This window comes from Gordionus sp. m RMFG-2023, chromosome 2, assembly GCF_954871325.1.
Source record: "Gordionus sp. m RMFG-2023 chromosome 2, tfGorSpeb1-WG-v2, whole genome shotgun sequence".
NCBI classification, from domain to species: domain Eukaryota; kingdom Metazoa; phylum Nematomorpha; class Gordioida; order Chordodea; family Parachordodidae; genus Gordionus; species Gordionus sp. m RMFG-2023.
In genome coordinates this window covers 10,224,602-10,248,798 of record NC_088776.1, presented here as the reverse complement: position 1 = coordinate 10,248,798, position 24,197 = coordinate 10,224,602, and the positions used below count along the sequence as shown (strand labels likewise).

General features: G+C 26.1%; 3 protein-coding genes and 1 long non-coding RNA gene across 6 annotated transcripts; 1 reads left to right on the top strand and 3 right to left on the bottom strand.

The window, feature by feature from the left end:
- Nucleotides 1-2,175: 2,175 nt before the first annotated feature.
- Nucleotides 2,176-3,494, bottom strand: LOC135923949 (piggyBac transposable element-derived protein 3-like). The gene is made up of 3 exons (XM_065458975.1): nucleotides 3,455-3,494; nucleotides 3,187-3,284; nucleotides 2,176-3,146 (listed from the first exon to the last, which is right to left on the bottom strand). The coding sequence occupies exons 2-3, from the start codon at nucleotides 3,278-3,280 to the stop codon at nucleotides 2,179-2,181; spliced, it is 1,062 nt and encodes a 353-aa protein (XP_065315047.1). The 5' UTR covers nucleotides 3,281-3,284; nucleotides 3,455-3,494; the 3' UTR covers nucleotides 2,176-2,178.
- A 4,319-nt stretch (nucleotides 3,495-7,813) lies between these two features.
- Nucleotides 7,814-15,492, top strand: LOC135923880 (CDK5 regulatory subunit-associated protein 3-like). Its single transcript, XM_065458868.1, has 13 exons — nucleotides 7,814-7,914; nucleotides 7,957-8,070; nucleotides 8,113-8,207; nucleotides 8,247-8,295; nucleotides 8,339-8,427; nucleotides 8,470-8,559; nucleotides 8,611-8,780; nucleotides 10,197-10,287; nucleotides 13,212-13,320; nucleotides 13,583-13,713; nucleotides 13,935-14,197; nucleotides 14,827-14,998; nucleotides 15,205-15,492. The coding sequence occupies exons 1-13, from the start codon at nucleotides 7,872-7,874 to the stop codon at nucleotides 15,271-15,273; spliced, it is 1,485 nt and encodes a 494-aa protein (XP_065314940.1). The 5' UTR covers nucleotides 7,814-7,871; the 3' UTR covers nucleotides 15,274-15,492.
- Nucleotides 15,493-15,553: 61 nt separating this feature from the next.
- LOC135923881 (uncharacterized) lies at nucleotides 15,554-17,365 on the bottom strand. Of its 3 annotated transcripts, XR_010571292.1 has the most exons (7): nucleotides 16,684-17,365; nucleotides 16,563-16,615; nucleotides 16,451-16,519; nucleotides 16,337-16,399; nucleotides 16,242-16,295; nucleotides 16,121-16,199; nucleotides 15,554-16,066 (listed from the first exon to the last, which is right to left on the bottom strand). XR_010571292.1 is itself a non-coding variant. In XM_065458869.1 (6 exons), the coding sequence occupies exons 1-6, from the start codon at nucleotides 16,818-16,820 to the stop codon at nucleotides 16,174-16,176; spliced, it is 402 nt and encodes a 133-aa protein (XP_065314941.1). In that variant the 5' UTR covers nucleotides 16,821-17,365; the 3' UTR covers nucleotides 15,554-16,173. The 3 variants fall into 3 exon arrangements, 2 of the variants coding, with proteins under 2 accessions (XP_065314941.1, XP_065314942.1); XM_065458869.1 differs by having other exon boundaries at nucleotides 15,554-16,199; XM_065458870.1 differs by having other exon boundaries at nucleotides 15,554-16,295; nucleotides 16,684-16,908; nucleotides 16,952-16,968.
- Nucleotides 17,366-21,573: 4,208 nt separating this feature from the next.
- LOC135923886 (uncharacterized) lies at nucleotides 21,574-22,724 on the bottom strand. Its single transcript, XR_010571293.1, has 2 exons — nucleotides 22,133-22,724; nucleotides 21,574-21,913 (listed from the first exon to the last, which is right to left on the bottom strand). It is a non-coding gene; the product is annotated as an uncharacterized LOC135923886 (long non-coding RNA).
- Nucleotides 22,725-24,197: the final 1,473 nt, after the last annotated feature.

Genomic DNA, 24,197 nt, shown 5'->3' with positions numbered 1-24,197 from the left:
GGATTTTATATTTATTCCAAAAAAAATACATATTACGGTATTTATATATTATTTAAATTATTCTATACCTATTCACAAGGATCCTATTTTTTTTTAAGTTTGCCAATTGGTCTCTCCGAACGGTATTTTATTTTAATCCTACCTTATAAAATTAACTTGAGAATTATTTTTTTTTACTTTAGAAAACTATCCCCATCTTATTTCCTCTTTATAATTGTTCGAATATTGATATATCAGCCATTAATAATGAATAAAGCAAAATAAACCTTTAGAATATCATAATAGGCTTGATAAGTCCCCCCAAAAAATTTTTGGATGATAGCCTTCTAACTTTTAGAAATATGCATCTTGACCCATCTACTGGTTTACATTATTTTAATGTTTTTTAATTTCAACAATAGTTTATTTATATTTTTGCCTGATTTCTTTATTTGTCTAGGCTAACCCTAATCCCTCACATTGCTACAAAACATGATGAATCTATTATTAAAGATAAGCAAAGAAAATAATGACGATTAAACAAACGCCTTACCCGTTCTAGAGTTACTGGTAGCCAAAATAATAAAGTACGCTTGAAATGAACTCCTCTGGAGGTTTATTTTGTTTTTTTTATCTTATGTTTTATATCTATGATTATTTTATTTTCACCCATTTCTCCAAATGATATTTCTATCACCACTACCACAATCCCTATGCCACCTCTGCCTATTTTTAACAAATATAAGCATTCAATTCCGTACTATCAATCACTTCACTAGGAGTTAATATAAATATTACTTTATCCGATTCTCTGAGAAACTTTCATGAATATTTAGAGGAATGTTCAAACTTGAATGTACAGTACGGCCAATTTTATCATCTTTATTAATGGAAAAATATGCAGTAGTTCTGTCGTGGCCTTTATAACAATACTTACAACCGTTTTATGGTTGAGTTAACATTGTCGTTCATGATTCTATTTTAGACGGTGATACCAATGCTGACATTGACAGAAATATCGTTTTGCGTTCTTCTTTTACCAGTATACCAAGGCATAGGCATATCATCTTTATCAGAACGTAATGTGTTTTGTACACTGATTTGTTAATCCGTCATTACTTTCATCTACAACCCTAAATGATATAAAATTATACACTAATTATTTCCTCTCCAGACGACCGCCAAGATTTATTTTGTCGCTTTTTTCATCAAAAATTAAAATGTCAACAAGGATTTGCTCTTAATTATCAAATACATAATAATTAATCCTCATTATTTTTTAAAAAAATTATCTTAAATTTATATGTCATTAACCCTCTATTGCACGCTATATCAATTAAAGCGAAATATTTATAATACTCATTTTTTTTTTACTCTCTATATATATCTAAAGAAGGAAACGATATTTTTTCCCGAATTTTTTAAATATTTCTAAGTTTTTTGGAGTATGTTAACTAGAATACACAACGCACATATAAGGGTAAAATATTTTTATTTTAATCTTGTAAATTATATAATGTATAAAAATGATATACAAATGCAAAAAAATCAGTTTTTATGAAATATAGTAAAACAATTATTTGCTGGAGTAAAACATAATGATACCCCGCATTTGTCGCACGCTACTTTTGTAATCCCCTTACATCCTGGTAATTTGCACCTGACCTTTTTGTCATTATACTTAGGCCAATGTGCAAATTGGTCTTTCCGAATTTGGTAAACATTGTGCTGTACCTTTTTTACACTTTTTTATATATTCCGATTGCACCGATATTCGTTTATTACCCGTTACTGAATTAATGCTTTTATTTCCTTTGCACAATACTTCTGCAACTGATATTTTAAAAGTTAGGAGCGACTCCTGCTCTTTCCTGGGAATTTGTAACAGGTTACAATCTCTCCGGTACAATAGCCATGAATTAACAAGCATCATGTCAAATATATGAAAGGCTACTCGGTGATACCATTTTCGGGACCTGATATGAATTCTATATAATGCTAGTAGGGAATCTATAAGATCCACTCCACCCATGTTTTTATTATAATTTTTAACAATGGCTGGACATTTTACGTTAATGCTTTCCTTTTTTTTTCTATCGAATCGTTTCACGTCAGATATCGGGTGGGCCCCTATAAAGCTGCTCATTAGATAAACTGAACGATTGTCAAACCATTTGATTACAGATAATTCTTCCTTGATCACCGTTTTTTTTCAACAAAACTTCCTCTTCCTTTTTTTTTGATCTCTTGATCTGTCGGCAAAACACAATTTTTGAGGCGATTTGCCCTAACCGTTGATACACATTGTATTCCCCTTTGCGCTAATATAACCAGTAAGTTTATGCTAGAGAACCAATTGTCAAAGTATAACTTATAATTTTGATTCAATGGAACTGCGACAACCATGCGCAGAACTGAATTCCCACAAGCTCCTATATCTGGCATACCTTCGGCTTGGAGAATCTTCCCCATATACATTTCATAATTATAAACAATACCATCATTTCCACATAATAAAAAGAATTTAAAACCCCACTTTTTAGGCTTTTGGGGGTTGTATTGTTTCATCTTACTTTGTCCCTTGAAAGGAACAACTTGCTCATCGACGCATAGATTTTCTCCTAGTGTAATATCTTTTAAAATATTTGTTGTGATCGTCAGCATAGGTCGTATTTTATGAAGAGCATCATACCCTTCAGTCCCAAAAGGACATGCTTTCGTGTTGTCATTTATGTGAAAACATGATTTTATGAACTCCCACCTTTTTACTGACATAATGTTAGCTACATTAGCGATTCTAGTATTAGCCGTCCAATATAAACGAGCTCTTGGTAGATTTATAATGCTCATATAGAACAAAATACCTATGAATTGTTCTAATTCATCTAACAATAAATTAAGGGGTCTGCTTATATCTTTTTGAATAGAATATAGATTTGATTGTTGAACTATTGTAGGAAGTATATTTCCCAGTAAAAATTTGAAGTAGTATATCGGATTTTTAACTTTATTGGCGAAGGGTAAACTGCCTTTCCAATCTGGGGCTACTCGTGGGACATTAGTTAAAGAGGATTTCCATATATTTCGTCGTCCTGACAATCCATCATCAGGATGGCTTGAGTCAGAGTCATTGCTTTCAATATCCGAATAATCTGATTCAATTGCCCCTAAAAATATTTATTATAGCATAAGAAATACTAAATTTACCAGTATCACATGGTAAATATTCTTCATCAGACGAATCACTCAATTGAGAATCCTCACTATCTACCGGTATTCTATAATTTATATCACTAGTCATTGAGCTATAAATTTATTTGATAATATTTTCAATAAATATTTTATTATAACAAAAATCGTCTAAATGGGCAATGTTAACCTCAGTTAACATACCATATTATCAGAAATAAAAAATGTATTGTTATGTTAAAATTTATAAAAATATAATAATTATATAAAATGATATTATTTTTACTAGATTTAAAAATATTTATAGAATTCCACTAGAATTTAAATGATTTATAACGATTCAAAATACGATAAATAAATTTAAATTTTCAAGGTAGCCATTTTATAAAAAGCGAAAAATAAATGTATAATATTTGATAGAAAAATAATGTTAAGTTCATGATTGACGTCTTTATTATAAAATATATATGTTACTTAGAATATACAATGCGCGTTAGATCGTAAAATCAATTATAACAATATTTATAGCAAAATATTTAAGACGTTGCCTCAGGTTTACAAGGTGCAATAGAGGAAAAAAATATCTTAAAAAATATATAAATAATTTGCATTTCAATATTTTTAATGTTTAATGGCATTTTTGTAATGTAAATAGATAGCATTTTTTTTACTTAACATAAAAATATATATATCCCTTATCAAATTCTTTGACAAATAATTTCGGAAATGCAAGACATACATTAAATTTATCTGAAAAACAACAATAACCCTATATAATAAACAACAATTTATTTTTTAGATATAATTTTAATTGATCATATTACAAAAAAGTATAAGAGTCGGTTATTTTTATTTTATTTGTCATGATACTTTAATAAGTGGTTGCCCAGGCCTTCCCAGTTTCCCTTAATACGGAATTTACATGTTTTTTTTCCATATTAGACTAATTGGTAAATCAGATATTTCCCGTTCATGTTATGATATTAAAAATTTAACTATCTCCGAGGCGGGAAAAAATTTTCAAAATTATAATGATTAGGACTGGGTTTGGAACTTCAAAATTAATATTAGCTTGCACCTGACTTGGGAATATCTTTTACAAATTATTAAGGGTTGAGCTGGGCTTGATAAACTTTTTTAAAATTATAAGATCTTGAATGCTTACTAATATTGTGAGCTTAAATGACATCTATCGTAAAAAATAAAAATCCCATTCCCCGTCATTTTTGAAGGGCTTTCTACTAATGTTTATAATAATGGAAATATCATCACGGATATTATCCATCCTGCATTCAAATCAAATTGGGAATGGATAAAGAATGAAAATATGGAATTAAAATACAAATTAAAAGAGTATATTTTTTTTCCAAGATTAAGATATCCTTTAAGTTTAAGCCGTAATCGATGCTAAGATGATCTTTAATGCTTAAAAAATTGATTTAGCCTTTATAGAAATGTTTCTAAATATGCTAAAAATGGAGCCATTTATCATCACTACTTGTTGGTGGTGAAACTAATTTTATACTTATAACATGCGCGTAACCGATGGGGGGGGGAAATCTCTCCCCCCCCAATCAAAATTTTATAAGAATATCTATTTTCCAACATAAAACTTATTTTTTATAAATAAATTTTATTAAAATTTCCTTTCCTTGTGAGTACATATACATTATTCAAAAATATTAATAGAATGGAAAATTCTTTAGTCAAGGAGATTGAAATCAAACGGTAATTTTATTTAGTAGTATATATAATTATTTTATTAAATTCAAAATTATTAGTGAGTTAGAATTAATAAGTATTTTTAATAATATTTTAATTATTAATAAATATCTATAATTTTTTAAATATTTTCCATTTTTACTTCCTTTTTGTAGAACAGAAGAAATAGAAATACAAAAGTTAAAAAAGGCTGAGCATGAAATGTGTCGTCAGAAGCGATATCATTATTGAATTCAATTGATCAATTAGAGTTTATCTTTGCTCCTAATTGCATCAATAAATTATTTTCCTATAGCTCTCTACTTTGTAGAAATTTACAAAAACCAAATTTAAATTTGGTTAAGGTTATTGATTTGGCGGAAAATATATATGAACAGGTAGATACAATAAGAATGAATGTAGATGAATATTTTCATAATATTTATCTAGACGTTGAATCGAAGGCTAAATTTTATGATATAACACTAATTAAACATAGTCTAGCACCTAAATTATTGAGATGTAAAATAAATATTGGCTCAACTGAAGAAATAAAATATCCATTTTCATCCCATTCTTAGATACTTTTTTATCGCAAATAACGGTTTTTAGATAAAAAAACAAAGTTTTAGCAATCTTCAAGTTTTATTACCCAAAGATCCTTCTTTGTTTTCTAATGTCACTATTGGTAAAATTAAATAGTTAGCAAAATTTTATTCCTATGATATTGATAATAAAATAAATTTAATCAGTGAATTCGAATTGTGGTATAAATATTTACTACGTTTAGATATTTTACCTGAGCATGCTATTGATGCGCTTAATTGGTATAAAGAAACCTTGGCTCAATTTTCTAATATTTTGAAGTTGTTTTATATTCTTGCATGTTTGCCTATTACAACATGTAAGAATGAAAGGACTTTTTCCAACTTGAGAAGGCTGAAAACATATTTACGAACTATAACTTCCGAATCTCGGCGGGTTAGCTCTGTTAAATATCCACAGAGATTTGGTTCCAACGATGGCAACATTCCCACGAAAATTAAAAATTACATTATAATTATAGTATTTAATAAAAATTTTTGTATAATATTGTATTTGATAAGAAGTTAAAAAAAATTGTTTTTAAATTATTTTCTAGTCAATATTTTATACACATTACTATTAGTATTTTCAATTAAAAAATTATATTCTACTTATATTGTATGAGAATTTAAGCTGAAGCTAGTTTTTAAAGCAAATTTTATAAAAAAAGGACATTAAACTTTATTTCAACTTTACATTAAAAAAAAAACTTTATTAAATATAATATACCTAACTTAAAATAATAAAAAATAGGCTTGTAATATTCATCAGCACGAATTAGTAAATAATAGTTAAAAATAGAAAATATAATTAATATTAAATTATGAATAATTTAATAGAATAACTAAAACATAAGTCCCCGCCGAAGGCCGGGGAAAAGCTGGCCGAAGGCCCGGTAAGAGCGGTTTGGGAGAGAAACCCCCCAAAAATCCCCCCCCCCCATAAGAAAAAAGTATACGATGTGGTGACATACAAATTTCTATAAAAATATTGAGAGATAAAAATTCATACTTCTCTATCTTCTATGTGGCTAACAATAATAATAGAGAAACGGTAATTCAAATTCAAAATATTTGAAATAATATCAAAATATTTTGACGAGTAAAGGGGGGGGGTGGTATTACTCCTCGGTAAGGCCCCTCGCAATACACCTCTGATCATAATAGTTTGGCGCATCAAGATTGTTAAGAAATCTTTAAAATAAAATCATTTATAGCACAGATTTTTTTTTATATTGAAAGATCTGATTATGCTGAAGTTGTATTACAATCTATAAAGCACCTAGATTATGAATATAAAATAATTTTTCTGCGACCTTTTAAAATATGTTTATAGCATACAATTTTCATAAAAATTAAAAAATGATGACATGTTAATATGTGAATTTTGAATAAACTTATAATTTTAAATTAAATGACCTTTTCGTAAATTTTCTTTTACTTTTTATAAAATATAAGGACGAACTTGTCGAAATTCTTTTTTTATATAACCTTTTAAAAAACTTATTATTTCAATATGTAAAAAATGTAAAAAGAGTAAAAATTAAATTGTATATATATAGAGCACAAAATGTTAAATATTTAAGTGATAAAAAGTTAGTAATAAAAATAAAATAAAAATTTTGTATTTCTTTTTGAGCCTTCCATTAAAATTAAAAATTCTCTAAAATTAACACATTTACTTATGTAAAAATTAAAAAAAAATTTTTTAAATTTTTTTTAAACTAGTTATATGTATGCCATAGTTAGAGAAGACGACTAGGGGGGGGGGTAGGTCTTCAAAAAATTTTCTGCCGCCAAATATATTTTTAGTAGTTTATAAAAAACAAGAATATAGCTATAAACAATTGCTCCCTATTTAAACTAATGCTTCCTAGCTACGGGTATGCATATTCGGTTCAATTTTTCACTCTTATGAGATGAAAGCGTGAAAAGACGGACTCTGCCATGTACGTGCCTTGATATCCCCTATGTTTTAGTAATTATCGTTAAATAAAAATGCTCCCCTGAATAAAATGTATAATCATATATTTAGTTTTTTTGAGAATCCAGGTATAAGTGATATTGAATTTATTAGCTGTCAGAATTTTATTTAAGTCTACTTAATTAGATGAGACTGACTTAAGTGTAAACACCAAAAAAAGCACGATATAGATTTCCATTGCCGGTTATAACTGGATGGACTGGGGCTAAGTCTTACAGATATTGTCGTATGGCTCCCGAAATAAAATTCTGGAAATAAATTTGCTCTCCACCAATCACAAAATCTACCATCATGTTACATGTTCCAACGCATGATAGAAAAAATAGCACTCGTCTGATTTTAGAAAAAATAGCACTCGTCTGATTTTAGAAAAAATAGCACTCGTCTGATTTTAGAAAAAATCAGCTTATTAATCAAGATTCCAGTTGACTTCAATGGAACACATTCCCATCGATATTCATGTAAACAAGTTACAAGGTGATAATTTTGAAGAATCTCATTATATTAATTGTAATATAGATTGGTTACTTACTCGAAAAGTATGCAAAGATAATCCTGATAAGTTGTTGAATCTTAAAAAAAGTTTCAAACAACTTCAAACAAAATTTAAATCAGATGTTAAATTAAAAGATAGTTTTAGCATTTATTTGTGATATCTAGTATATTTTATTATAGCTTCTCTATATTATGATTGGAAATTATTTTTCAATAATCAAGAACCCAAAGAAACTAAAAATATGTTTGGAAAATTTAACTCTGATTATATGAATGTAAAATACTCTCATGTTATTATTTTATATAAAATATAGGAAATTAAATCATTATTAGATAGTTATGAAAAAGATAATCTATACATATGTAAGATATAGTAAAACAATTATACTTAATCTCAATTAAATAGATGAGATAGCAAGAATTATAGCTCAAAATTGTATATATGAAATTCCCTATCTAAAAAAAGAAATAAATAAAGCTCAGGAATTAAAACAAGTTAAGAAATAATGGAAAATATAAATTTTACACATTATATAGCAATACCTAAATAAAGAAATTGAATATGGTAGCAAAGTAACATCATATCAAACAGAATTTAAAGAAAAATGCAAAGATATAAATATCAAAGTAAAGGAATTTATGATAGTTATTTTTACAAAAAAACAATTTATATTAAAGGGTGAAAATATTAACTTAGAATTAAATCAATGCCTTGATAAGATTCCTTCAACACTTAATGAACTTTATACAAAAGTTTTAGATATAAAAAATGCTAACAATTATTACAAAGAATTTTCAGCAGCTTTAGATAGTTTCTCCACCATTGACAAAGATTCAAGTATTATCAAGTTTGAATAATGTCATTTCATAACATAAATTTATAAGAAAAAGCAGTAATCTGGGCAAACTCTAAATTGGGAAGTTTTTAAAATGATTTGTAAGATCAATGAATCAGTAGATGGTCCTTTAAATTAAACTTAAATATCATCATGTGGACTGAGTTTGGGTATGGCTTTTGACTAAACCTAGATTGTAAAAACAGCCCAAGTCAAAAAAATTATATGCCTTCTAAAAATATTTTTGGGTAGGGTTGAGCCCAGAGTTGCTAGGGCAAAAATATTAAAATCAGAGTTTACCTTGACCAGATATAGTTTCATTCTTATTCTGAATATTTTATTAAAATCCGGTTCTTAAAATTTATGTGGTCTTTTGGATTTTGGCTCTAATCTCTGTTAAAGCAATTAACAAAAAATTCTGAAATAAACAAGTTATAAATCTTCTAAAATGAATCACATGCATCATTTTAAAAGATTAGGTACAACCAGTTCTGGAATTGTTTACTAATAATTTTAAGATTGTTCTTGGTTTTTATAAATATTTAATAAAGAGAATTTTGATTCTGGTTCAAGTATTTATCTTGGTTTCAGGGGTTTAAACTCCAAAATCTGATAGAAATACCTGTAATACACTCTTAGTAGTTTTATAATAGACATGTGAATAAAAATACCTAAGAAGACTTCCCATTCTTGCGCACTCTAATTAAGAGCCTTGTTTGGTTTCTTTTAAATGATATATGCTATATTGGATTTGGACAATAATATGTATGTATCTAAATATTAGATATATCTTTTTATTTCATCTTCTAGTTGTGATATTACTCTTCCTATTTGAAGGATCATTAGAAATGCTCTTGATTCTTTTCCTAATATATTTGTGATAATCAAGTTTAAAATATATTATAAATATCTTCAGTATCTTATCTTCATTATCATTTGTTTCATCAGAAAATATCTATTTTGCTATTATTTAATTAAAAAGTTTTTCAAATAAAACTTATTTTTACATATTGTAACATTTTCTTAATCCAAAATATCAATCAGTATTGAATCACTTTTCCTTAGGAAAACTATTGATGTCTGTTCATTGAATTTCTATAGTTGATTTAAAAAAAAAAAATTATAACCCGATTAACAGCCTACAATAAATAAACCTAAACCTTCAAAAGTTTATGGGGAAACAGTGCCCAAATGTTTGCCAACCCGTTGCCCTCCTCCTTTAAAAAAATTTCTGCTACAACCCAATCTATATTATATATATCTGTTTATAATAAATTCAACTTATGGATATAATTAGTTTTGTAATGATTTTTGAATAAATTTTATGCTAATTCTTTTTATATTTTTACTTAGACAGAAAATTTTATTTTGCAATGCCCAATTTTTTTAATGGATTTAAAATAAAAAAATATTTTATTATATTATCAGAGAACGACTCCCCATAATAAACTCTATCATACATGGAAAACCCGAGATGCTGATACCCACCGAAAAATACAACCTATTATCTAATGGACATGTAATTTTTTCTATAACGTAAATTTTTTTTGCTAAAAATATTACTGGGAGAAAGCTAAAGTTATCCCAAGCTTGTATAAATTTTTTTTAACCAAAATTAACTTCCTCAGATAGCCCAGGAAGTGGATTAGGGTTTGACAAATATAGTTTGGGGTTAGGTTATATTAAGGTGTAAAATATTCATTAATATATTAATTTAAAAAAATAATAAAACACAAAAAACACCACCCACGGAGAGAGTATAATCAATCATACGCAGATATTTATGACCGGCCTCTCAATAATATTAAAATATATATCGTTTCTCGTGGTAATTTATTCAAGGAAATCAGTTGTGAGAATGTTTTGGCATTAATATATTCGCAATAGGATTTTAAACGGGAAATGCGTTTATGGTTAAAACATTTGCTTTAATTTTTATTGTGATATAATCCCTGAAACATATTCGCGGAACACATTCTCAGAAACATTGTAGGTAATTAATTTTTGGGGGAAAGTTTTGCTATATCAAAACATGTAACTCGTTTTATTTGCATATCAAATATAAAACAAATTTAAATTTGGTGATTAGCTTATGACAATTCATTATTTAAAAAAACATAATTAGAGGCCTGTACGAGCTATCCAGGCTCAATCTCGGACATTGAAGACTTTTTTCCTGATTTAGATCAAGCTGTGAGAGCTGTCTGTCCCGAATTTCTACCCGATGAATAAATATTCTCAATAATCATTTTGTTTCATAAACTTGTCAATCAGAATAACGTGTCATTTTTCATCTAAAGCATTTCAATTATTATTTTACAGGAGACAGCCCATTAAGAATGATGGGGAATGAAAATTTTATCCTTAATTTGATTATGGATATTACCGTTTTATTTGATATCCATACCAAATTTTATTATTTTTACCCCCTACCCCCCAAGACCTATTTTAACCCATTAAGACCAAAAAATATTTTAATTCGCTTTTAACTCATATCTACTTAGAGTGATATTTATCATTAATTATCTTTTTTGGTACCCATATCAAATTTTTACTTATTTACCCCACCCTCCAGAATTCAACCTATTGAGACTTAGGGAAAATACCTTCAGTAAAAATATTTAAATACCAATCAAAAAACACGATTCTCTGCTGATCCTTTTCAATTTTGATGAAAATTCGTATTTAAACAAAAATTCTTCTAATCTATAATTGGGCAAAATTTTAGCCTTTTGACTTTTATACTTTTGAAGATATTTTCGATCAAAGCGTGAAAAATTGCCTTTTTGCGAGTGTTTATTCATTAATTTAATATTTGATTAAAAATGAAACGATTATATCTTTGGAAAATATAAGTAAAAAATTAAATAATTACTTTTAAAAATTTCAAGTCCTCTTATTCCCAGAATGAATTTAAAATCCTGATAACGAAAATTGATGAGTAAGGCATTGGTATGCCTTTTAAAAATTAGGCACATGTTATATTTATATGCCATTTTAGTATGTTAAAAAATTTAAGAGATAGCTTTATGGGTAAAGGTTCAAAATCACCAAGTTCAGAAGTTGGTCTGCAGTCATAATTGATCCTTCTATATCATGGCATTGCTACCTGGATATCCTTTTTTTTTGGTAGACACAGTAAAGTAACTTCTCGTTTACCAAAATCTTCATTAGATAAGGCTGGGATACTTGCTGAAGGAAGAATTGGATAAGTGTACAGAGGAGAAGAAGAACAAATCAAATTTTTAATGTTCTATACAAATTTACTCATTAATATCTGTATAAATTAAATAAAATTATATGTATATTTTTATTATTTGAAATAATTATTTTGTATATATTTTTATTATTTAAGATAAAATTATTTTGTATATATTTTTATTATTTAAAATAAAATTATTTTATTAGCAATTTTTTTAAAATAAAATTATATACTATATAGCTTTATTAGTGACATATTCATATATATATATATTTCAATGAGCTTAAACGATATTAAAGGTAATTTTTTAAAATTATAATATCACTTAAAATATATATATATAAAATTTATTATAATTAAAATATATTTTGAATATAATATATAAAAATGTATAATATAGGTTTATGGTGTAAGATTATCTTAAGATACTATAAAAGTGATAATGAAAACAAAATTATTTTAAAATTTTTAACATAAAAATATTTAATAATAAAAATACTAAACAAAATTATATAAGTAATACCTAAAACTATATTAAAAGTAAATTCATTTTTATTAAAATATCACTAAAATTTTAAACAATTTAAAAAAAAAATAATTTATAATTATAATAATTTATATAAAGGATTATTGTATTAATAAAGGCATAATAAATATATTATATTTAGCAATAATTGACAAACCTTTAATAGATTGTTGCTTAAATAAATTTATTTTATGGGGAGATTTTTTTTAAAGATTTATTCGAATATATCTCTCCTTATCAAAAATAATATTATGAAGTAATGTACAAACTTTAATTGTATCTTCAGCTAACGATAATTTTGTATTCATAGGTCGATTAAAAATAATCCATTTAGCTGTTAAAATGCCAAATGTGCATTTCATTTGTATGCGTGAACAAGATATCCTGTAATTGTAGACCTCTTTTTGTGGTGTCAGATTGCCTGATAATATAATGAAAACAAATTATTATTTTGAAGAAAAAAATGTAAAAAAGTAAGGAAATGTAAAAATAAGGAATGAAAAGGATTCGTTCAATCTTAGAATAAGACCATACTGGAGCTTTCTAGATTTTGGAAACTGAGCGTTTGATAGTCATTATAAAAAAATATTTGTTATAAATTTTTTAATATACAAACGCTAACCTGTCAGTTTTGAATTAAAGTTTGAGCTGGAAAGATTTCCCGCTTTTGACCACTTTTGATCTCTTTTAATAATTAATTTATGCGAATCAAAAGGAAAAACAGCAATCCTCACAAAATGCCACTTTGGAAGATACGAAAGCTTCGGAAGGTGGCGGGGATTCTAACGAGGTATTCACCATCGAAGTCATTGATGAAGGAATAGGTAAGAGCAAATTTTGATTCTATCCTCCATTTTTTTCTCTTTCATTTTTCCATTCATTTATTCTTTCTGCCGTTTTTTTTCTCTAAATTTCCTGTTACTATTTACTTTCTCGGTAATTATCAATGCCCAATTTTTTTATAAGCGAGAACTGGAAAATTTATTTATTGTTAACTTCTCTTTTATGGCTCAGCAGATGAGAATACTAACATTTCTAAATTCCATAACGTCATGCGACAGATTATAAATAATATTTTACGTACAGACATTTCAACACCGGAAACGAATGAATCCGACCAAAATGAGTACAAACTCGAGAAGACAAGACAATTTTACGAAACTTTTCCACTCGGCAAAAAAGATTTTAGAAACGCTTTAATCGATGAATTGAGAGAGGTATTTTTAAATATTCTTTTATATTTTCAGGCACAATTTGTGCCAGAATTTTTACGCCCATGTTAAAGGTAAATGGGGCCAAGACAAAAGCCAAAACATTTTTAAAGTTACTTGAATATCAAAAAAAAATATGTATCATTTTTCTAATATTCATAATCTCCCCAAAAAACATTTAATAAATAAAATTACGCAACAATTTTTAACACAAATTTATTTATTAGCTGGAAGCCTTCCTGTCCCTAAGGCTGGTTCTCAACTCACAGGAAAGTACGTCCGCGAAAGATAACGATGACTTAGCCCTCTCCCTTTTTGTTCAATCGCAAAACCCTGTTTTTTCGGCGTTCGCCCACTTGCTGGAAAAGCACGAACAAATGGACAAACAACAAACTATCTCCGATTACTCACAAAGCGTAAAAGGGGCTTTGAATTTTGCATTAAATGATCCCAAAGTTTCCAACCTGCTGCTGCTCTTAAACGATAGAGAGTAATGATAAATATTTTTAGATTCATTATTTAACAAGAATTGTGTAATCGGTTATATCTAATTTTTTGATAAAGAATATTTATTAGAGCTTTTAAATGCTTAAATCTGATACCGACATGGCCTTGAAATGTTTTTTGTAAATTAAATTCTATTTTTTTATGATAAATATCTGCCCAAGTTTTTTTTTTACACAATGGATGAGGAAAATATGGTAAATGGTCGTAATAATTCTATCAAAACTTAATACTTTTGTCTAAAATTTGGTTAAACACATAGATAATTCGAATATCTAATCATTTTTTTTATAAATGTCTATTGAAATTTCAATAAATGAGTGATAAAAGGCTTACCGATAATATGGGTAAAACATGTCTTAAAAGTTTCATATAAAAAAAATAAATAAATATGATACTAATATAAAATAATTAATTAAATTCTTGTATTTGGTTAGGGCTCAGAACTAAAAAAAAGAAAATTAAAATCACTTGATCTCCATGAATTTTTAGTGGGTTTCCTTTTTAATATAACCTTGCCAAACTTACGAGGTTAATCTTAATTCAAATATTCCGACTCTAATAAAAAAAATTCTGGGGATTATATCTTTTATTATATTTTCATTTTTACAAAAGTTATGTCAAAAAACTTTGCGATATTTTGAATCGTAAGCTATCGCTATCGAAGAAAATGGAGGAAGCAAAATTGGAAGCTAGTTATAAACGGACAGAGGCTGAAGATACCTGTAAAGTGTTAGGCAAACAATTGGATCTTTGCTTCAAAACTAACAAAACCTTGAAACTTAAAGTTTATGATTTTAGAAAAAATATTTTATTTGATATATGTATTTATAAATTTCCCCAGTCTTTAAGGAATTACGGTTTCACATCCTTAACATTTTCGATAGCTCGTAAACATTTCCATAATATTCTGTTTTAAAAAATAAAAATATTGTATATTTTAACATTCAAATTTTTGTTTTAAAAAAACTCAAAATATAATTATATTTTAAGCTGGAAAAAGAAATTTCAGTCAGGTATCAAAACAGACCCGTCAACATTATAGGCATGGTCTTTTCTTGAAATCGATTGGGATATGAACATAGAAGCGAATTAATTTATTTAAAATAAGTATTTTTGATTTATTTTGTAAACCTAAAGTTATTATTTATAAATTGTTATCGTTTTTTTTATTGGGCGCAATATTTTTTTATATAAAAATTAATAAAATATTTTATTATTTATAAAAAGGATTTATAAAATTTAGTAGGATGAGCCATTTTATTAAATTATTCAAAAGATGGGGAAAAATTAATTTACAAACATACAGAGCCATGGACACTAGGCTAACTATTAACAGGTTTTGGTGAATAATTATTAAAAAATTTACTAATGTCATGATTCTAATCTTAGCTTTATGAAATTCTGGGCCTGCATATCGGAATGCTCATATATTGAAAATAAAAACCTGCATTAAAAATTATTCATAAAAAATATTTTAAATGGTAAAATTATAAATTGGAACCGTCAAAAATTTGCAAGGTCATTAAATCAAATTTCTATGTTCTAGTACATTCCCCTCTAACTTTTGTTTCCATTGTAATAAAATATCAATTTTAAAAATATTACTCTATTTTTTTTATATTGATTTGTAATTATTTAATAAAAAGAAAGTTTATTTATTATATGTGTCTTAAATATGATTAAAATAATATAAAAGTCAATGCAATATAATATTTTTTATTATTCTTGATCACTGTCAAAATTGAAGAGTATATCAAAAATAATTTTAATAAGCTTTTTCTTTCCCCTTTCTGATCTTTTGCCAGGGTTTTAATCCAAGAATTTGTAGATAATTTTCTTTCTTTCATTTTTTCTATTTCAAGTATTTGCTCAAATAGATCTAGTTTAAAATAATAAAAATATTTACAAATGCCCTTGATCTATATCCCTCTTTTTAATTAATTTTTTGCAAAATAAATTTTATCCTATACTAGTTGATGGTGATGCTAAATATATATAATATTATTTATATAAAATATGATTACAACCATTCCTTAAAATTGTAGCTTCACTACTTGTCTCTAGGCAGGGGATTTCAATGCCTATGTATTAATAAAATCTTAGCAAAAATTTGTATATTTACCATCTTCATATTGATAATTTTCATTACCATTCATTTGCTCAAACATTGTTCTAGCAATATTTGCTTCATCAATTTTAGATATAACAAGATTTGTTTTTTTTCAAATTGGTATACTGCTATAGTTTTTATGTTCCCTCATAAAGCAATCTCTTAGATTTATCCATGCTGATTTGGCCATCTCTACTGCAAAAGAAAAATATTTCAAATTAATATACTCTTTAATTACCTGTCTCAATATTGTTTTCAGCTGATGTTATCTGATGGGGTTGATCAAATCTTCTTTATTGATTTTAATATATATATATTATTATAACATTTATTATTTTAATAGCATTTCAAAAATTTACTTGAATATTTTCTTTTCGGCCATATTGTATTTATGTCTCTTTGAAAAAAGCAAAATGTTTTGTAACTTGATTTCTATGTTTAATGCGACAAATTTGGCGGGAATGTCGCGTCTCAAAATCTCACTATGAATAGTCATTGGTAATTAAATTACATATATTTGTATTTTGTCTGTCGCTGTCGCTCTCTACTGTGAATGCACCCTTAGTATATTTGTTTGTATTACGCTAAATTTTAGATGTATTTTTGTTTATTTTAATTTTATTTAACGCATATGCATTCCTTTGTGAAACATTTTTTTTAATACATCATTTATTTGGAAATAAGGTTAAGAAAATGATAAAATTAACTATTAACACATTTTTAAATTTATATTATATTTTGGTAGAAATATAAAAATAAATATATTTAAGGAAGATTAATTTCAAGGACATTGGTATTTTTACTATAAAATTATTATTTAGCGCGTTCCTTGTTTTAATTACTTATGATATCAATGTCAGTGTTCTTAGGGGCGGACTGGCTAAGCCTCGGCCTCGTTTTTCTAGCGGCCTCATGTGCCTCATATCTAGTGAAGGTTTACGGTCCAGCCGGTTTTAGACTGGATAAAAGGACCAACCGATTTTTTTGAGGACCAAAGTCTGGAGGTAACGAGTAAGGGTAACGCGTTCTTTTTTTTCAATGTAACGAGTAACGGTAACGCGTTCCTTTTTCGAGGTAACGTTTACAGCACTAATAAAAAGGCAACCTCATATTTTTATTAAAAAATTATTGCAAAACATAAATGCTCAATTTGTGTGCACTATAATACAGCTATTAAAAAATATAAAAATGACTAGGCTATCGGTTTGGCAAAAATTGCATTTGTCCATTTATTAATTAAGGCCTTAATTTAATCAGCAACATACAATTCAATTTTTTTTTTAATTAGAAAAGTTTATGTAATTTAACACATAATGAAAAAATATGAATATATCTGAAAACCAATCTTATTTTGGTAAAGTTTCAAGTAAGATTTTACCAATTTGGTGATTTTGGATAATATTAGCTAAAAAAGGGTAATTTTGAAAATAATTAAAAAAAAATTTTTTAGAGCCCCATGTGATTATAAAGGCTAATGACGCCTGGTTAACCATGCCTTAAAAATATTTTAACACTGGTTTTTGTAAATAAATGTGAATTCAGTCATTTTATATATTCGTTCCATCATGTTCATAAATTTAACTTGGGATATCTTTTGAAATTTAAAGTCTATCATCATTTCTAAGAGATGAATCCACGATATCAAACTTTGAAATCTCTAAAACTCTATTATTAGTACGAGATATGTTGAAAATTTATATAAACATAGCTGAAAAAATATCAATCAGAAGATGGGTTTATATGAAATTCAGAGGCGAAGTTATAAGGAAGGCTTTTTAACAGTAAGTTTGAAAGTTATATAAAGTTAACCTCCATTTATTTTGATAACAAAAAGTATAGCTCCATTAAAAATTTACAAATAATCTATATTATATTATCCCCCCCTCCTTCCTCTATCTCTGACCACTTAGATAGGAGTAATTAATTTATTTGTCAAAATTATTTTAAGGTAAATATCAAAGTTTAGAAAGTGAAATTCAGTTAGCTTACATTATAAATAATTATGATGACAAAAATATTATATTTCAGAATTTTGATTTTTATGAATATATGTTTTTTTAAAAACTGCCAAAATAAATTATGACATTTTTCACTTTAGATCTTAGAATAAACTGGGATACATCATTTTACCAAATAAACTTAAGTCCTCCACTAGAACATAACATAATTTTTTTTATCATGATAAGAGCATTTATAATATAAGTGAACAATAAGGGCATATTGGAACGAGCAAGGCTATGAGGAACATTAATGTTCGTCATAGAAGAGCGCTAATACTTATATCTATACAAGATTATATCTAGTACTTTGTTTCTTTTTTTTAACATTTTTTATCTAATATACTTTATTTTCAAGTGAATCTTTTTCATTTTCTTTACAAAAGAATCAAATATTTTTTTATATATTTTTGTTCAAAAAAAATTAAGCATTCACTTTTAACATTATTCTTTTCAATTGTAATTCCTTTAAAGAAATTTAGGAGAAAAACGATGAAAAATTAATATGAAACATGAGTCGAAAAGTTTATCTTGACCTCCCTTTTAACCCATTGTGCAGATGTATCTTCTTTATAAAGAATCCGTATTTTCTATCTAGATCATTTTTTTTAAGGAACTGATTAATTCTAAACAAGTTATACATAAACAAAAATTAAACGACTAATGTTTGTTTATTATATACAGGCCTTATAAACATTTATAATATACATACATTAATAAATCATAAAATAAGTTATTTTTTTATTTTCATTTATTTTTTAAGTAAAAACTAAAATCCTTGTGTTAAAATTATTCAATTTAAATTTTTCAATGCGCTCAAGCTTATTTTTTAACATACCCTGGCCTGGTACTTTCATCCACTTTTTTTGCTGTGGCGAAAATGTAAATATTAAAATAAATATTAGAAAAACCTATCATGTACATTATGTAAGAAGAACAGACTATCGTTTGGGATATCATTATGGATGTTTCTATGATATTTTGACAAAATCTTATTTTGTTAAACAAGTTCGATAGGGTTTATAAATGGGTCAGTTCTTCCTTTTGAGATTTTTTATAACGGTTCAGTTATGGTTAGGATTAAAAAAATTATAATGCTACATTTTGGTTTCACGATTTGGTTCGACACCTTGTTTTTCCCCAGCAATCATAATAAAAATAAACTTTCCACTCAAACCGACTGCAATTAAATAAATCCTTATTTGACTAGTGATATCTGGCATATTCAAAAAATGTTAGATTTATGGATGATTGAATGATTCGTTTTTATCACAAAACCTTTATCAAATTTGGATAGGAACTAATCTCCGTTTTGTCTAATTTCGAATTAAATTATTCATGTTATAAGTCTGCTACAGGCATGCGAGTTCGAGAACAAATAAAAAGAAATAACGTGGGATTAACGATTTATTTGGAATTTGGGGGAGGGTGACTTTTTATCATAGATTTTATTGGAGAGTTTCCTTTTGGAAAGTCTTTGCCTAGATACATTTATAAAAAAAATATATATGTTACTCATATTTTGGGGAGAGAAAAGCGTATAGTGTAGAGGAATAATTTTCGTTAGCATAAAATGATATTTAAGAAAACTTTAAAATTTTTAAATGGGGATGGGGAGTCAACTCGATCTATCTCTTGAATATGCAAAATGATGTATTTGTTTTCATCATCTCATCTCATTTTAATATTAATATTTAAATTTTTAATATTATAAGATATTATTCGTTAATTATTTAGAATGTTAACATATTAGATGTTATAATGTTTTTTAAACACATTTAAACCTCTTAAATATTATAAATTAATTAATGTAATATAACATCATTTAAATTTTTAAGAAAACTTGATTGATAAAAGATTAAAAGATACTTTTCCCAACATTAACCATAAACTTCTTTTTTTTCTAAATTCTGCCCTAAATATCCACAAATATTTAGAACACATATGGCATCAGGATAGCCATGGCATTGTCTTCCTTGGCAATAATCTTTACCAAGACAAGTTACTTCCTCAATTCCCTCTGGGCATCTATAATTCGGATCTATATTTATGTTTAAAAAAATATTAATGTGCACCTAAACAGCTTACTCTTATATTATTAAAGTTTGCTACAAGTCGGATTTTTTAGAAGGGCTTAAAATAGGTTTTAATCAAATATAATTTGAGCTTGAAGATACCTTTACGTTTTCCGCCTTCCTAGCAACACCCATTATTATATATATTGAATAATTACTATGATGGACTTTGATAGAATTGAATAAACCAATTTACAAGAAGAAGATTATGATTTAATTACAACCCCCCCCCCCTTCCCACACCCCCAGTTTTTTATAAATCATAAATAACTATTCTTTTAAATATTAAACATAAAATATTTGATAGTTTTTGACTTGTACTAAATTATTGATTAATATCAAATATTTATTCAGAATATTTCCAACAAACTAATGATTAAAATGCGATATCTCCTTAACTTAAGCTCGGGCTAATGAAAATTTGCTTATTTATTAATCTTATATCTGATACAAAAAAAAATTGAAAGAAAAAAAAATTGATTTTATGAACATTTTCGGTTTTCTATTTCCGATTTTTGACATTTAAAAGTAATTTAAATTGTAAAACTTTGAAGGTCAATCATTAGGCTCTATAAAAAAATTTAAATGACGAGTCTAGCTCAATTATATCCAAAGATATTTAAAATTAAAGGAAGAGCATTTTGCCCAAAATGTCTCTTTTTTGATATTTAAAGGCCCGTATCACAGCCGATGTTTGGAATTGGAGGCTAAAAATTTATTTTATTTATAATATATATAAACTTTTGTAAAAATTTTAGAGAAATCTGAGGTGGGCGGGTTGAGAATCGTTTTTGTGTCTGATTTGTCATGGAAATTCACCATATATTTTAAATTATTAAGAAATTAATGTTTTTTTATAGTTTTTTATTGAGACATTTATTTAATAGTAATTCATACTCTATATATACATTTAATATTTCCAACGTATTAAAAACTTGACAATATTTTATAGCCGCTAGTCCTAATAAATTTTTGAAAGTTAAGATAGTTTAAAATAACTCCTAGAATAATTCTAAAAAAACATAATTAATTACACCCCTCGCCTTCTCTCATAGCGAATTGATTAAAATTTTTATAGAATATAGTTTGAATATTATATTACATATCCTTTTATCCTTTATATAATGGAATTTTTAACAACACTGATTGAATCAACATAATTATTATAATAATAAAATTCGTTAATTATACGTTTTATTGTATGTTATAATAATATTTTTTTAAAACACATTTTAAAACTTAAAAATTGATTGTTCATAAATTAATAAATATACTATAAAGCATAAAATTCCTAATATAATTTAAATTTAAAAAAAACCAACTTGATTGATATAAAATTAAAAGAGATTTTTCCCATCATTAACAATCAACTTTTTTATTATTTATTCTAAATTCTGCCCTACAGTATCCACAACTATTTAGGTCACATATGGCATCGGGATAGCGATCGCATTTTTTTCCTTGACAGTAATCATAATGTAAACAAACTGATTCCTCAACTCCCTCTGGGCATGGATCTATATTTATGTTAAAAAAATAATAATTATGTCCACTTGAATGCTTACTCATATCATTTAAGTGTGTTACGAAGTCGGAATTTGAGAGCTTAAAAGAAGCTTTATTAAAATAGCAGACATACTTAAATTAAATTTTAGCAAGGCTGAGCTTGAAAATACCTATGCGTTTTCCGGCTTCCTAGCAACACCACTTATTATATCAATTTAATGAATAATTACCAGGAAAGGCTTTGATAGAATTGAATAAACCAATTAACAAAAAGAAGATTATGATTGAATTATACATCAATTTTAAAAATGTAAAGTATTTTGGAGAAAAATATATTTAATTACGAATAGAGTTAAGCATTATCTCATATAACAAAACTATATTTTTTACAGATTTGTGATTAATAGTTATTTTATTTTAATGAGTTAATTATATATTTTTAAAATTTGACATGACATATGTTTATGTAATATATGAAATCGAAAAAAAAACACCTAGAATTCCATTATCTTAACTTCTAATCTTATTATATTATAAAAAAGTTGTTTAATATTTTTTTAACATAGATTAATGTTTAAGTATGATTAAAATAAAAATATAATAGTATCATTTTATTTTGTTTTAACATCTGGTAAAAATATCCCCCCTTTCACTGTATAATGCATCCGTATGTTTTGGTGATATTTTTTTAATTCATAATTTGACAATGAATTAAAGATAAAATAAATTTAGTTATATAATTATATAATTTCTTCTAGATTATATATAACTACTTTTAGTTTAAAAAAAAAGTTAATTAAGATATGCATATATTTATAATGTATTTTTAGGAGGTGGTGTTGCTAAAATACACAGAATTCGATTATCTTAATTTCTAATCTTATCTTAAATGCATCCATTTTGGTAGTATAAAATTTTTTAATTCTTATATATTATTGGCAATGAATTAGAGATAAAATAAATTTAGTCATATATAATTTAATATATATTTTTTCTATAATATATACAGGGTTGGGCAGTATCCCAGATATTTGTATCTAAGAATGATATCTTGTATCTTTTTTTAAATTTTGGAAAAGTTCTTGCATCTAATATATAAATTCTTTAAAATATCTGCATGTTAATCAACTTTGTATTCAAAAAGTTATAGATACTTTAAAAATAATTTACATTTAATTTAAATGGTATTTAAGTTTAAATGTTATTATCTTAAATGTTGTTATCTTAAATGTTATTATCTTAAATGTAAAATTTAATCCGAGTTTATATATTTTAAAATAATGTGTTTTGACGTGGTTCATAATATAGCAATTTGCTATACTGCCATAATTTATCTGAATGTAATTTAGACTGCAGAGGATATCAAAGCAGTTTTAGGAAAGGAGAGGGAATAGCATGTTTGATAGCCTTACCAGCTTATTAGAATTTAAAAGTGAATTACTACAATTATGTGAAAAATTAGAATCTTCAAAACTAAAAGAAATTGAAATGCCCATTGGCTTTAGTGATTGACAAAATACAGGGCGAAATCAACTGCTTTTATGGAGAATCCGCGCGCCAATATTAAATGTCGTTAAAAAAATCACAAAATGAATTTAAACTGATCTGCATTTTTGGCAATTGCAGTAGAAAATTTTTTAAATTAGAGAAGAAAAATTTATATGAATTTGATAACTTTGAAACCGCATTTTTAGTCACTATCCTACTTTAAAAATCGTTGTAATGATTATGAAAAAGAAAAAAATATACCTTCAGGATTTATTAATACACGAAGTTATAATTATTTTTTAAATAAATATTGAAATTAATATGTGTCAGCAAATTCTTCAATTGATGAAGATGATGATTTTGTTTAAAAGTACCACATCCAATTCAAATAATTCAGTAAATGATATTAAATTAGAGGTCTTAAATTATATGAAAGATGACAGAAACACTAGATATATATGTTAAATAGTTAAAAATATATAAAAGAAATATTTATTTAATTTAACACAATATTTAAAAGACATCCAATTCAAATAAATCAGTAAATCATATTGAACTAGAGGTGTTAAATTATATGAAAGATGAGGTGCAATATAAATATGTAATTAAAAAAAATATAAAAGAAATATTTATTAAATTTAACACAATATTACCATCCTCTGCCCCTGTTGAGCGATTATTCAGCTTCGCTAATATGGTCAATAGACCAAATCGTCAAATGCTAAACGATAAATTGTTTGAAAAATTAATAATATTAAAAAATAGTGCATTATGATGTTGATTTATTGATATTTACTAATTAAATTT

Coding starts and splice junctions, on each gene's coding strand:
- LOC135923949 (XM_065458975.1), bottom strand. CDS start 3,280: ATGACTAGTGATATAAATTATAGAATACCGGTAGATAGTGAGGATTCT. Junction 3,147..3,186: donor ATATTTACCATGTGATACTG/GTAAATTTAGTA, acceptor AAATATTTTTAG/GGGCAATTGAATCAGATTAT.
- LOC135923880 (XM_065458868.1), top strand. CDS start 7,872: ATGGAACACATTCCCATCGATATTCATGTAAACAAGTTACAAG. Junction 8,296..8,338: donor AAAAGATAATCTATACATAT/GTAAGATATAGT, acceptor TCAATTAAATAG/ATGAGATAGCAAGAATTATA. Junction 8,560..8,610: donor GCAAAGATATAAATATCAAA/GTAAAGGAATTT, acceptor TTTATATTAAAG/GGTGAAAATATTAACTTAGA.
- LOC135923881 (XM_065458869.1), bottom strand. CDS start 16,820: ATGACTATTCATAGTGAGATTTTGAGACGCGACATTCCCGCCAAATTT. Junction 16,520..16,562: donor TGAAAACAATATTGAGACAG/GTAATTAAAGAG, acceptor TTTCTTTTGCAG/TAGAGATGGCCAAATCAGCA. Junction 16,200..16,241: donor AGCTACAATTTTAAGGAATG/GTTGTAATCATA, acceptor ATATATATTTAG/CATCACCATCAACTAGTATA.